General features: G+C 36.7%; 1 protein-coding gene across 1 annotated transcript in view; it reads left to right on the top strand.

The window, feature by feature from the left end:
• Window positions 1-256: 256 nt before the first annotated feature.
• LOC140136831 (tubby-related protein 3-like) overlaps window positions 257-16,374 on the top strand; it is a 159,223-nt gene continuing 143,105 nt past the window's right edge. The window contains exon 1 of the mRNA XM_072158429.1: window positions 257-432. Within this exon, the coding sequence (XP_072014530.1) occupies window positions 413-432 (20 nt within the window). The 5' untranslated portion in view covers window positions 257-412. The remainder of the gene's footprint in view (window positions 433-16,374) is intronic.

Below are 16,374 nucleotides of genomic sequence, written 5' to 3' on the forward strand. Positions count from 1 at the left end.
TTAAGTAAAGTAAGTATCAAAAGAGCATATATTTTCATCCGTTTTCTTTTCATAATCTTGATCAATCAAGTCTAAACTTATGCATACTACATTGTACCCTCTGTAATTGATAAACATGAAAAAATTATGCTGCCCTCAGACGTGTTTACTTGACCAATCCCGGATATAAAATGGCAGACAGTTGATAAACCAATCAACGCCCGTTATTTTAGTCACATGATAAGTCATAGCCAATCAGTGTCGTTGTTATGTACGCTGTATGGCTGGATACGGAGGTGCCCTGAATTCCCTGATATTGATAGTACACTGGTAGACGTTTGAACGATTAAATTCCGAATTTTCAAGGATATCTCTTCACTATTGAACTTCATAAATACACGGGAAATATCTTTACATAGTCTATTTACTAGTCATGTATCATCGTGACACAGGGTAAGTTGGAATAATTATTGAATGACAAGCCAAGGTGTGTGTACCACACTCATGACACTGGCACTGCACTCCTGCAATCATGGCAAATGCATCAATGAATGGCAGTGGCACATTCATGCCAGTGTCAGTGTTTTAAATGCAGTACATGTACTGGTAAAACACTATTTAAAAAAGTGCTACATGTATCATGTCATGGTCCTTCCATGCATCATGTCATGAATTGAGACATCTTCATCTTCATTGGGTTACACAGCAACAGAACATTTGATTTTGGTTCCATGCATGCATGAATATGCCGCGGCCCGCGCAGAGTGCAGATGAGCAAATTAATTAGGGATCCCATGCTTTAAATTTCTCCAACTGTCCAAGGTTGGTCAAGTAAGGTGTCATGCTAAAAATCAGCAGTTTATCCTATTAATGTTTAAATCTCCATTTCCATTTCTGCCGCAAAGTGGTTGGTTTTGATGTGACTGATGGGTCAGTGCTGACAGTGTCAGTGGGTCACATAAGGCCCCGAACAATCGATTTTGAGTTTCCCGTCACATAATTTTTGAAAACAAGTGAGGTAACTTTTTCATTATTCATTATTCATTATTTTCGTGACTTTCATTATATGACAAAATGCGAGTGTAAAACATGTTGTTAGCTGTTGTTATTTACCGCTCACTCACTCAAAGGATGTTTAACCAAAGATATAAACTTGCAAAGAGGCTGCAAAGTCAAAATTGATACCAATTCAGTCCTTCGTTTAAAGAAATCATTGGAGCTCAATTAATTGCTCTCCTGGAATTGTTCAGGAGCGCAACTTTGAGCACTTAAAATTACACTCCTGGTAGAACCGAGGAGCTCAATTTGTGCTCCCAATTGAACATGAAGGCAGATCGATCTGCGTCCATATCCCATGCATTTGTTGTATGTGGACGCAGACAAAAATTTGAAATTTAATCATTAGTTGAAGATGAAAATTAGAAATTTCCATTCTTAATTCTTATCAATATTTTTTAATAATAAAAGCCCCAAAATTTTGACCAACCTGCTAAGAATTGAAGTAAATTCATGAAATCTTGCACTTTGTGTATGCTTTCCGTAACGATGGTTTGTTTGGGAAATCCCAGCCAGTCCCAGCCAAGACCGGTTGATGAAATCACACTTTGTTTTGTGTATTACAGGCGTGGGCGTGGCGGCCTGACAACATGAGGTTAATGTTTATTTACTTATTTATCACAACCTGAAAATATCCAGTTTTTAATGTTTTAACTTTATTTCATCATAAATAATCCACGTTTCCTTTATTAATATTATTGTTACGTTGTGTAAAAGCAATTTTAAAGGCAAAATCGAAATGATAATTTTTTTTTGTATTATTGTGGCACCACGTGTTTTAGCGCTGGACCCGGAAGTACAAAAATTTGCTAGAAATTGGCCGAGTTTATGCATGTTTTTGCACCTGTTTCTGACCATGTTTTGGACCAAAACTGACACAGAAATGAAACCATATATCGTAGCGACTGGAGATGGAATATTAGGTCGAAAATGTATTTAATTTAATTGAACAATTGGCATTTGATGTGTTCGGTTCGCCAGAGCCGAGCAGCCATTTTTCTTGAACAAAATATTTTTGTTCGACCGCATAGTTCGTGCAACAGTGTCACAATAGAGCAGAGTTGAAATATATAAATTTTGCCATTTTTGTACAATCAAATTAATGTAAAACGATACCAAGTACTATTTTAAAATATATGATTGATATTTATGAAAAGAAATCCAAAAATAACAGAATCAATATATTTTTTTTAAATTCGCACAAACGTCACTATTCATTGTGCGATTTCGCGAACAGCACTGTAGAATCATTGATCTGCATGACAGCATTAATCTGTCAGTCCAGTATATGATACGCGCGTGGAAAAGGACAGCGACGTCAACATATTTACAAAGCGTTGCGAACCGGGCCTACAGGATCTAGGCTATCACTATCAGATGCCAATCAACCGGCCGCAATGAGTTTACTGCCGGTAGCGAAATCGATGTTTTGAATTTGATTTTTCCACTAAAAATGCACGGATTTCATCGGGTTTTTTTGCAAAAATGATAAGATTTTATTTTTATTTTTCAAAATCGCAATAATGAATTCAAGTCTTGGGCCCAAAAATGAAGTGCGGGCGGGCGACGGGAAACTCAAAATCGACTTTGCCAGGCCTAATCAGCGTTAATTATTTAAGGAAAAAATAGTGGTTGTCCGCCGGACTACCAGTACCAGGTTTCAGGTTTTGGTTGTCCGCCAGATTTTTAAATTGTCCATTATTTTCCCAACAAATAAGGCTACAAAATCAGACATTTCTTTCAATATACCTCTTGAAATCTTCATACTAGTTCCGTTTTTGGCGAAAACCAAAGTAACCCTTGCATAGTAGTGAGTGTTGGCGATCCAACCCAAGTGCCAAGATCAGCAGTAGTGCCGATCTCTGATTTCAAATTCACAGATCGGTCCGATCATGATGACGCTTCATCATGCCGCTTGCACTTGTTTGAAAGCAGAGCGGCACACTGCTGAGCGGCAGCCGCATGCCTCTGAAAGCCACTCTTGCCGCTCAGCACTACTCCAAAATCGTATTTTGTTCTCGTAAGTCAGAGCGGCACCGCTCTGAGTTGACTTGAATTCAACTCCCAGCGGTGCTGCCGCCGCAGCAGAGCGGTGGAGTGATCGATATATCGGCTTGCCGCTGGTCACCGCTAGCGTTTTTTGGCACGACTGCGCAGTGAAGTAAAATCATCTTCAAAGCGGCAGGAAAGTATGAAACCAGCGTAACTTCCTTCCGTCCAGGGATAGCGTTTTAAGGGGTCTTGGGGTCCAGGACTCCTTGATTTGGCAAATCCCCGTGATTTGGACCCCTTAATTTTGTACGTCTGTGTAGAATTAGATGCCTGGACCCCTTTATTTTGGACCCCTGGACTTAGCAGGTCACCGCTAACCCTGCTTCCGTCTGTGCATACAACTTTCCACTACCTGCCTGCACGTGTGTGTACATTTTTTAGCGCTAGGAAGGCCAATGAAGCAGTAAGAAAAATCGCTATCTGTTTTGGTTTTTTATCTTTCGACAGCCATACTAGTGTTATACTGTCTATGGTTTTTTAACAAATTTTCCAATCTGTTTTAGCACGACATACCAACTTCGCTTAGTGGGGCTGACCGGGCTGCCGCACATGCGAAATTGAACGGTCACTTTCATCGACTTAGCTTAAAGGGGCTAGGCTAGTGTATTATTGTATGTGCCATAATGTCGACATTGACACATATCCCGACATTACAATTGTAAGCTTAATATGTTGGTCTGATGTGCTGTATAGTTTTGTGTCAAGTTATTTCTATATTTGTGAATTTTAATGAGCTCATTTGATTTGCATATTATTTGTATAGTTTACAAAGTTTTGTTATTTACACACTAGGGTGCATCAAACACCCCTCATGTCATGCAGATTTTTTCTACCTAGTCTTAAAATGTGCCATTGGGCTAGAAAACACCCTGTGTAAATTTGAAAAAAATTGAAGGTGGTCTAGGGTGGCCTCGTTGAAATTTTTATGCAATAATTCTTTATACAACATTTATATCATCAACATTAACAAAAAAAGATATGTACAAGTATCGAGCATCATCTTACATGCAAGCTTTCATTTTCAATATCGTGCAGGTTGTCAAAAATGAACAAAACCTATAATTAAATGTTTTGCAAGAAACCGATTATTTAAAAAGAACGAAAAGGATTTCACTGTACAAAATTTGCACATTGTGTTGAATGATCTTTCTTTCAAACTTGGAATGAACTTGAAGTGAATTGACGCATGCATTATGTAATCGGTCTATTGCCATTTGGTCTAATACCATTTCGTCTAACTCCCGCTTAGTCTATATTCGATTGGTCTATTACCAGAAAGGCTAATTGCCACTTAGTCTAATAATCATATAGTCTAATGTCCATTTAGTCTAATATTGTTTGGTCTAATAACCGGTATGTCTACTAACCATATAGTCTAATAACCATTTGGTCTAATATTTTTTAATTATCATTTGGTCTAATAACCATTTGGTCTAATATTTTTTAATTATCATTTGGTCTAATAACCGTTTGGTCTAAACAACATTAGGTCTAATACTCGTATGGTCTAATAACCAGTTAGTCTAATATCATTTCGTCTATTTATTAATAAACTAAATGCTTGTAAGACTAAATGGTGTGTAGACCAAATGGGTATTAGACCAAATGGCTATTAGACCTATTGGTTATAGACCAAATGAGTATTAGACTAAATGGTTATTATACTTCATGGTTTTAGACTTAATGGTTATTAGACTAAATGATTATCGGACCAAATGGTTATCGGACCAAATGGTTAAAGGACCAAATGATTATTGGACGTAGTGGATATAGACCTAATGGGTTTAGACAAAATGGGTGTAGACAAAATGGATATTAGACCAAATGGTATTAGACCAAATGGCAAATCCCCATGTAATCGCTCATTTCTTCGCAATCAGTCAACCGATTCCAATAAAATTAGCTTATAAGATGCAAAATAAGATGGGCTACACGCTGATTTTTAGATTTTTTGATTCTGATGTCTAAATTCGATGGTATGGCATCGCATTTTGCGATGCAATTTCCATCAACTGCTATAATTCCAAAATGCATCGCTAAAAGTGCTATACATAAATTTGAGCTGAATTTCACGTCGCATTTGCCTCAAAAGTCCCCCAATGCATCGCTATTTGCGAGCCAAATTCCGCGACACGTCGCATTTACCTCAAAACACATCTGGATGATCTGGAATTCCCTGAAAATCAAAAACATCACGCAGTCGGTATTTGCTCATTCTCGTTACATCTCAGATATGCTGTATTCCGTTGCAAAATAAGACAAAACAATGTTGGGTACATTGCGGAATCTGTCGTGGTTGATTGCTTATGTCATGCTTATGTTTACTAGCGTTACTCCCCCCAATTATGCGAGAGAATGTCGCCATTGCACGCACTAACTATACACAAAATCATAACACATGTTCCTGGTGAAGGGAGTTACCAAAACCATAAGATCAGCGACCTTCGGAAGCTTGCAATATTTTTACGGGGATGAGATAATGTTGAACAAAAATTAGGTGAAAAGTTTACTGAAGACCTAATCTGGTTTTATCGTTTTTGAAGGTTTTTTTCATCCGTGGTATTTTTGCTGTTCTTTATGGTCGTTGAACGACTTTACCAGGTTTGCAAAATTGCAACATTATTTTTCAATGCTCATTCCTCGCGGTAAAAGTATAGGCCTACCCTTTTTTTCAAATGCTATGATCCTGCTTCGTGCATATAATTATATTTGCTAATTGCCCTCAAACTCTGCCCTCGAGCGTGACATGTGATCGTCTGGGGGCTTTATAGCCGAGATTTGATGACAATGACAGAAGTTTTTCCTTTTTTGCATAGCAAAATAACTGCTATGCAAAATTTGGAAACTGCTACACAAACATGTGTTTTGCATCGCACAAACAGCTAGGCAAAAAAATTGACTGAATTCGAACCCTGCTTACGTCCAAATTCATTTGCCCGGTAATTTTTTCTGGGACACCCTGTAGATGTACAAAAAGCCTCCTTGCATTTAGCCTTACCTACGCTGAGACCACTGGAAAGTCGATTGAAATTTTTTTTGGTAGATCAGTATTCGGTATGAAGATCGGCAACAGAGGGGATTAAGTCCCAGATCAGCCAATCCCCGATCTACCAAATCTGGATCAGCCAACACTATATATTGGCCATCAATGCATTTTCAACAAAATACGGCACATGCCAACTTGTATGATTTACAAAATGTACGGTACCTAAATTTTGCTTCTTTTTTTGGCCAATTTGATATTGCCTTCAGGGGTCATAATTTGGCAATATTTTTCCTTGTTTACTGACTATTGTATTGCACTGATGACAGCTACATGTATCTTGAATCATGAATTTTTGTGATGGTGCTTCTTGAGAAATATTTAAAAGTCCAAAACCGAGTCCTGGTAGCAAATCTGTTAATTTCACCCTTCTAATTTTGAATTAAATAGGAAAATGGCACATGTATGCGTTTCCGTAAATTTACTGTTTTCCTACAGCCTTTTTCAGAGCGTTTTATTTAAAACCATGGCTGTGTTCCAAAAATTGCTTACCCCCTCTTGGCTTGCCAAATTGTCAAAAATGTGTCAATTTAGTCAAAAATCTGTTTTCCCAAAAACAGATTTTACGTACAACAATTTCCGTTAAACTCAGTCCACTTTTGGCCAAAAAACGGCTGATTTTCCATGCATACAGCAAATAAAAAACCCTCTCAAACAGGTTTTTTTTTTGTGTGTGTCACCTAATTGTAACCTTATAAGCAGGGACAGGCGATTTGCACGGAACTTTTTTTTCGCGCAATTGACTTTTTTTTTCCCTGTGGGCAGGGATACATGATTTGCACTGAAAAAAGAATTCCGCGCAATTTGCTATTTTTTTCCGTGCAAATCGCCTGTCCCTGCTTATCAGACAGTAAGCATGTTGCCAAAAGAAATATTAATTAATATTGTGCCCTACACTGTGATTTGATTTGAAAAGCGAAGTTCCATAATAATCCAAAAACCACCTGAAGTGACTACAAAATATACAGAAACAATTCTTAAACACATTTAAATGCCCATTCAATTACCATAAAACTTGTGGGATTTTATCAAACGACTTTACCACCTGCGTTAAATGTCAGGGTGAATCTTTGCAGCAGATTTAATGTCTTTTCAAAAATTAATGTCCAAGTTGCGCAAGACATTAAAATTGGATGCTACAATCATGTGTGCAGACTGTGTGAACATTGTAGATTTTGTTCTGGCATAGAAGTGTGTAAATTAGTCTAGCTGTACAAAAATGCTGTTAACCCCCTGAGCACTACCTGCCGATCTAACATTACCTGTGATTGGTCAATTACATTAGTCATTATATCTTCACTTTAATCACCAATCAGAATGGAGCTTTGCAAGTAATTCACCCCAATTTTTTAGTGTGGTGAAATTATTCTAACAATATTGCTGATTGGTCCAATTCATAATGAATACTTCTTTTTGGCCAATCGGCAGGTAGTTCTCATAGGGTTAAAATTTTCATTTACAGCTGCTGTACATATGTGAGTGGAGAGCAAGTAACAATTTGGTACAAATTATACTACTACCAGTAAGAGAAATCAATGATTTATGATCTATTGAACAAAAGGAAATCGATGATACGGTCACGCGGTGCTGATCAAAATAAAGGATATTTCTAGGCCTGCATTTATTTTTTATAGTAACTTATACAAATAAAATATCATATGTTGAGAAACCTGGGACTACATAATATTAATTTTGTGGGCATAATATTGTTTGCACATCGGTCATTTGACATCTGTTTGTTTGTAATTATATGCAAATGTATGCAAATCCGCTTCAATTTTGGAAATAAGCATTTTTTATATTGATTGAATTGTTATCAACCATACACAAATAAAAATTTCTTTAAAAAGAATGGGGTGCCCAATGGGCACTTTGATGTGATGTGCTGAAATAGCTTGAAATGTAACCATTTGGAAACAATTATTTACTTTTTTAAATACAATTGCAACATTAACATAGTAAACAAAGAAAGATTATGAAATGCCTGGCATATATATTCATATTGCAATATTGCAGTGGGAGAGGTGTAAAATGGTACTGCATGGGATGCAAGAGGATTGGTTTCAAATGAAAGGAATATAAGCTCAGGTAATTTCGGTTACTATTGTTAGGCAATCATCATGTTGTTGGGAGGTGGGTTAGTTGTTGGAGCAGAATTATTCTATTCAGAATATAGCTGTGCATGTTTAATTCTTATGGATTGTTTTCCAAACAGGAGTATTTCTTATGAGTGACTGCATTGGTAAAGAAGACAAGAATAAAGAATCTGAACCAGTGTTATCACAAAATACCTCTTTCAGTCTAGCTGTGGCATTCAAACTCTTTTGTATGGATTAGAGTATTCATTCAATCTTGTAGAAAAATGGTTGGATACATAGAAATAACTATATTTTAAAGTACATGCATACATGTACTATAGAAATTAAAACAAATCTGGTTTGCATCTTCCTAGTTTGGTCCAGGATAAATGATTAGAATGCAGTACAAGGGCTTGCTATTCTGAACATATCGCATGCAAGTGCAACCAGCACATACGTCAACTGTAGATAGTAAAATATGTTTTTCAGAGAAGCAAAGGCCACTATTGACTGACTGAGCCAGAGAGGATGGCAGGCAGGTTAGCTTAGGCATGATCATAAGGTCTCCTTATAATTCAATCAAGGTTTAGCATTATGCCAAATAGGATCATATTTTGCCTTAGTCTACGTCTTGAAAGGTCAGCACATGTCACATCAACTTGATTGCAGCAAACGTTCCTGGGAGTTTTCTGAAATGTGATTTGTGTATTTTAGTTTAATCTTGTTTTGAAATTAATTTCAATCAATTTGATTTGAGCAGAGTAATTCTAGCAATTTGACCTGCGGGTCACGATTAGAGTTTGAAATAAAACCTTTCTTTCTTTCTTTGAATTGAAAAGATTCTGAAAATGGCAATACATAACATGTACGTAGTATTGTGTACAAAATTGGGAGAGTTGATTCTTTTTGTAATTGTTGTTGTTACATGTATGCCATAATTTTGTTTTCTGTCTGTGTGCAGGCAATTTGTCATGCTTGATTTGAAAAATGGATAAGGTCAAACAAAACATGAACTGTCTTACAAAAAAACCAATGCCACAAATTATGAAGACCAAGTCGCCTAATAATTTTACATGAGTGCCTGGAGACTGAGTATTGGTTATACTCAAGAATTTTCATTTTGAAGTGAAATTTACTTTAAAAATGTGTTCTAATTTAATTCTGAATTGCAACAAAAAGCTACAAAAATGATAAAAAAAAAAGTCAAACATTTGGAATTGGAATGGTTTATTTGATATATGATACATGTTTGTTATTACATTTTTAAGGTCTTTGAGAGGAAAGCTCATATTTAGGATGACAAAACTGTAAGATATTTATTAAATTTGAGCATGTCATTCATGTAATGTGATCGCACAGTTCAGCCGCTTTCAAATAAGGATGTGCAACTGAGAATTGTAGGGAATTTCCCTCAAAGAGAGCCTGGCCTGGATGAACATCATAATTTCCTGTGACATTTTGTTCTTAGTAAACTTTGTACCCATTCATCAGATTAAAAGTTTCGTATCACCGTTCAGATTGAACATTTGTTTGTATTGCCAACACTTTTAAGACCATTCCTTGGACACATCATTACGACATTAGATGTAATTTATCTTTTGTGCTACTGTACAAAGATAAAAAGTACTTGTTAAATAAAAGCCTTGAATTTTATGACCTTTGTTATTTGTCAAGTCTAGGACCCAGTGGTTAGACAACTTGTCTATTTATCATTCAATTTAAAGATGAGCTCACAATGCATGGAATCTGCTCATATATGAGATGAGATAATGGCACAGAATTAGAAAAGGTGAATCGGGACATGGATCAAAAATCGGGGTATTCGGTTTCCCTCGGAATGTGCTTGTGGCATTTGTTGTCATGCAAGCGCGACATGGATGATGGGCGCATTTGAGAGACGCACTTGATGCGACCTGCACGCGAGAAACCAAGATGCTTCAGATGAGATGCACAATTGTTTTCATTTGTCTCAATTTTCTCCCCATAGTTGACGGCGCAATTGTATGTGGTGGTATAGGGAGTCCTGGTTCTCCTTCTCTAATTCTGTGGATAATGGAGCAGTGTGTTTTATTGGACACACTGTGATTAGATGGTGTTATTTAGGATTGCTTACATAAGTGCTGAAGATGAATTCAGCACCCCCCATTTGCAAAAGTATAAAAAGTCCCAAAAATCCAAATTTGTGACCATAGTGAGCAAACAAATTTTGGGTTTTTTTTTTCCATCAAAGAAGGTCCAAATTTTGGGAAGAAAGTCCACTTTTCACAAAATTGTCCCTCCCCTGGAAAAAAAGGTCCACCTTTTCAAAATCTGGTCCACCTTTTCTGCACACCTCAAAAAAAATTCTGCATACAGGCCTGGAATTTGATGTTGTTATTCAGGATTTCTTGTAGGAATTCGATGCCAGCAAGGAGCCGGAGCATGTCTGTCAGCAATTGGTGTAATATTTTGTCAAATCACCTGATCAGGAAGGTTTTTTTCTGTCCAAATATTTCTTGTGGGATCTAGTCAAAATTATTATAGCCCGGGCAAAATAGGCACAATTTGCATACATTGCAATTTCCTTCAGTTTACTATAGTCATTGCACGCTGTGTGATAAGTACTGCCAGACCTTCATTTTTGAGGAGCTCAATTGCACCAGAGCTCCTACAGCTCTCCTTAACCATGTTAACAACATTTCAGGAGTATGATTTACTGAGCTCCTCACTACTTGAATCCCTATGTTTTAATACAGATATTAATAGATTGAGCTCCTTGTTGAGCACCTAAGTAAACTACGAAGAGTGATTAACAGAGCTCCTGCAATTTTCAAAAATGAAGGCATGTAGTACATGGCCCTATATATGAGTATGAAATTTGATAATTAAAGAAACTTGGGATTGAAGCTTCAAAGCTAGCACCTATGACATTTGAGAAGTGAAATTATAATATTATATATTATAAGAAATTAATTACAGTAAGTGTGTCCCTCCTGTCACCTTTCTAACACATCTGGCCTGCTTGTGTACCCAGGATATTTCATTATGAACTGATATATGATGCAAATTAAATTCGGAGTTTCACATCAGTTGATCAATTTGCAAGTTATCACTATAAGAATCTTTGACTGGAAAATTACTTCCTCAGGCATAGAGCGTGTATGTGTGCGATTTGCTACATGAAACTGATTGGTAATGATGAAATGCAGATTTCACACCACCAAATCATAGTCCATAGATATGTGCTAAATTTGCCTCTTCACAGGAGCGACTTGGTTCTTTGCGACAGCTATGATGGTTGAAATCAGCCCTTGGCTGATCCCTCTTGCTGGGCAAACAAATGGTTGACCGAATGGCCGTCATTATTTTTTATGACTGGCCCTCAAAGTCTATGATGTCTGGAAATTACCAAATTTACATGCAAAATCATGCCAGTGTTTCCGTATAGAAAACAGAAGAAAAAGGCTGCTTAAAATTATTTAAAATTACTTGGATCTCTCCCATTTGTGGTACACTTGCAGGATTTAACATTACTAATCATGACCAATCCAATTTCAGCCAAAATTATGCAAATTTCTGCTCATTTTAATGCTTACTTTAGGTGTAAATGATTTTTTCTGAGAATTGAAATGACGAGTTCCTGGGCAAGTAACATGCATTAGACTTTAAATGTATGGAATGTTCAATTCAATATGTGCAACTTCCAATCTTGTCTGACTATTAATGTAAACTGTGTTGCAGTTTTGTGATATTTTTAGATTGCCGCCATCCTTGCGAACAATTTGCAGATCTGCATTTTACAGCGAATGCTTTTAAAAGTTAAATAACATGATCAATTTATCAATCTAAACTGTGAAGAATACTTCTTGAATAGCGAACTTACATGATCATCATTCATGATATGAATGTTATTTTTATATTTTTCTGTGTTTTATAAGTATTCGGCAGACGAGGCGCTTCAGGGATATAAAATCTTTCTATTTTCCTAGCACTGCACCATTTCACATAGTGTCATAAAATCAATCAATGCATTCCCATATTTGTCGCAACCTTCAGTCAGGGTTGCCAAACCCGCGATTTGGTTGCCCAATTGGGCGACTTTTAAAGATTTTTCCCGTGACTTTTGACAATTTCCTGTCCCATAGAAACCAATGGTTAAGAAAAAAATTGGGTGACTTTTCAACATTGGCTCTCGCGACTTCCGATAGTTTCCTGCCCCATAGAAACCATTGGTAAAGAGAAAAAATTGGGCGACTTTTCGATTATTTGACCCGCGATTCGGGCTGAAATCTTTTGGCAACCTTGCCTTCAGTTTTCAACACCCACACAACTACTATTATAGTCTTGTCAAAATGCATCGGGTGTTTTATCTTAAAACATTCTCATCTATTAGTGCACAGTTCTTTAACCCCAATACATTTGTACATTCATTGAATGACCGTTGAAATTTTGGGTACAAAAACTCATCCTCTGCAACTTGAGATCAAATTTTGCACTATGATTGTTTAATTGAGTGAATTATGCCATCGGGGTGAGGCCATTGTGGTCCATAGTCAGTGTTTGAGATGTTTTCAAGTTCAATTTAAGGTTATACTTGTAAAGATCCATTTATATCGCTGCTTTTAAGCTAAGAAAATGCAGATGAAACAAATGTACCGATACTATACTATAGTGAAACAATTTTATAAGTTCACAATGATTTTACCAGAAAAGCTGTGGGCACATTTTTTTACTACCGTATCACTGCTGTCTGTAAGCATGTTCAGACGTGGGTACTAGTTGGCGTAAATTTACACCGGAATACCAAATAATTTTACTTGACTCTCACGCGTTCACACCAGCTTACTCCCGACTAATTTGCCAATTGCCAAGGCCTCCCAGCCAAATATAACACAACCTTCTTGGGACAAAAGTCCGGACAAGGGGCAGTCTTCAGTAAACGGCTCTTTTCAGAGCCATTAGTAGGCAAAGGGCGGTCTACATATATCCCCCAATCTTCTTGGGACCATTGAACACTTGGAGTAGCTGCAATGCTTTCAACAAGTGGTGTGAGTTCGAATATGATTGTTTATTATCGAAACGCCCAAATGAAATTTTATTGATAATCTAAACACTTTTTTTTAGTTCAGCCACAATTTGCTCTCCTGCTTTTAAGATTTGATCCCCTTGCGTCACTGTTTGCCAATCAACAAGGGAGCTCAGTGGCAAAGAGAATGACAAAACGCGTCTAACATCACACCGAGACACAATTTGCATCATTCCCGAAAAGTGACCAGTTTGTTGTGCAAGGTCACCATACTTCGACTTGGTGTCTTTAGTGTTTACTTGTTCACACGAGCAACTACTCCGATCCGTCAGGTCGTGTAACTCGTGTTTATGTGTTACTTGTGACAAAATTCTGGATTAAATTGGCCGAGGAAGGCCAGGGCTCTTTCAAACATGACTAGTGTTCAGTTCACATTCAAACTACTCCGATATTTCACACAACCTTCCGCCAACCCATGCTTCTAATATGATTCTACTCCTTGTAAAACCCTGCATCTGAACATGTCTATATTACAATCATTTATTTTAGCACATTGCTGTGATTGAACGGATGACAATTTGTTTTAATCTATCAAACGCTGTTGCCAATTGCAATATATCCTTAAGGGAATCCACCATTATAACAAGATGCAGTGAGCCGTGTTGAAAATGCGATGTAATATTAGCTTGTCTATTGTTTGCTTTAATATGGGTCACTTTTTCCAGTTGTCACATAACATGATGTAGTGGCAAATTTCGCGCTACATTTGCACAAGTTTGTGCTTCATTGCGTTCCACACAGCTAATAGCGAAAACAAAAAAATAAAAACATGGAATATTCATTTTGTGAATAGGTCAATGTCAATGTAAGGACACTTAGAATGACAACTTTTAAAACAAGAAAAACCATTCAAAATTAGCAAAGCACAAATTATATCAATCACACAAAAATAATGCACTTTAAGGGGGTACTACACCCATGTGGTAAATTGGTAACTGTTTTTGAATTTTTCTCAAAAAATAATTACACACTGGTAACAAAAGTTATGTATATTATTGGGGCAAGGAAACCAATTACTACACTGAAATTTCAGTGACTCAAGACAAGCGGTTCAGAATATATGATAGGAAACGAGGTACATCCTAGCGGTACCTTATTTCTGATCATAAATAACAAACCGCTTGTCTTGAGTCACTGAAATTCCAGTGCAGTATTTGGATTCCTTGCCCCTATAATATACATAACTTTGGTTACCAGTTTGTTATTAGTTTTTGAGAAAAATGCAAAAATAGACACAAATTTATCGAAGGGTGTAGTACCCCCTTAAAAATAAGAGTTTTCTTTTATTTGCATGTGGAAATTATGTAATCATGCATACAGAAGTGATATCGTCAGGCTTTGGCACATGGCTGTATCGTTATTCCTTATAGCATCAGGTGTAGCGCAACTCTTTTGTGACTTAAGCTTAGTCAATTAACAAATAAATCCCACTGTGATTTGTTGAAATAAAGAAGAAAAAAAAGGGTCTAGCATTGACAGTTTATTGACATCAACATGCACGTCATTCAAATTTTAGTGGGATGAAAAAAGAAGATTTTGTAATTGCTACATGGCTTCTGGTTGTTTTCAATATGAAATCAAACACATGTACATATAATAATATTAATTTTTAATAGCCAGGGAATGCCAGACTGAATTGAAAGGAGGAGTAATATTGATGCGAGGGTCAGCGTTAGATGCAAGACATTTTTTATGCGTAGCATTATCAGCTTGCACTACTTGATTTTTGTTACATTTGCACACTCCACTGTATTTAAGTCTACATGTATGGCATAAAATTGCTATAATTTTCAAAATTGTGTAGCAAAGTAATAACAATTGAGTAGCATTTTGCTCCACGATACCGGCTAGGGCCAACACTGGCGAGGGTATAGTGGACAGATCACATGTGGAAGTCAGGGGTGAAGATGATTGGCAGCAGGGCCGTAGCAAGCGGTGCAGCCGGGGATGCCATGGCCGCTGCACTTTTTGAGAAATTTATTATGTTTTTCTTTATATATTTTAAATAGGGCATATATTTGTAATTTGGACGCCCCACATTTGTGACGGACGCCCCACATTTTTCAACCTTGCTACGGCCCTGATTGGCAGTGAAGTCCCATCTCTGCCACTCTAAATTTACGATTGAACTCCCGAGCCCATATTGTGTTTGCAAATCCACAAGTTTGTTCATCATCTTAGCCATTTTCTAAAGGAACTAAATTATTAGCTTTGATGCATGAAATATAAAAAAGAAAAACTTAGATAAAGCTATCAAATCGAAACACTAAATGATTATTTCAGTTTTTGTTTTGAAAAGCACATGACAGAGAAACCTCTGAGATGTTGAATATTGTAACTGCATAATTTACGGTCAGTAGTATCCTATAATAGTATGGCAGTATACCACACCACCATTCCAATGTAGTGTAGGGCAGGCTTGCTTAAAGCTGATTATCGCCATGCCAACAGTCACGTGCTGGTTCCAAAGGACAAGGCTTGTTGCCATGACAATAATGCATAAAAAGTGATAATATTTGCACTAACGGTAAAATATTAAAACGGTTGATTTCTTTATATTCCTATATTTTTTCCCGTAACATTGAAGTGTGATACAGTGCATTAAGCTGTCATATAGTTTAAATTGCATCATACAGTTTTAAATAGCAATATTACACGGTTGGATTTGATACCTATTTATACCTGCTTTTTAGATGCACATAGTGATCCATGCGACCAAGAATGCCAGGATAAATGCATTTATTTTAAGTACAATCTAATCTAGAACATATTTTTTAAAGGTACATTTCTTGAGTTACAAATAGTTTCAGACGTTTGTGCGTAATTCATGTTGAAGCAACACAAGTATTTAAAATATTTATAAATTGCTTCTGATTTTACTTCAGATAATTTCAAAAGCTTTACAATGCAATGCAGTGCTACAAAATACACAGTATCCTGGTATCGGGGTTAATTCAAGCAAATAAATCAGAGTCGCAAAAAAACCAAGACAGGGAAAAATATCCTAAAATGTTTCCGTTTTTCTGCGACTCTTTGACAATTTTCTGGGAACACTGATCACTAAATATTATAAATCTGTAAAAATTACACAAATGCAGGAG

Source organism: Amphiura filiformis, chromosome 17 (assembly GCF_039555335.1).
Source record: "Amphiura filiformis chromosome 17, Afil_fr2py, whole genome shotgun sequence".
NCBI lineage: Eukaryota > Metazoa > Echinodermata > Ophiuroidea > Amphilepidida > Amphiuridae > Amphiura > Amphiura filiformis.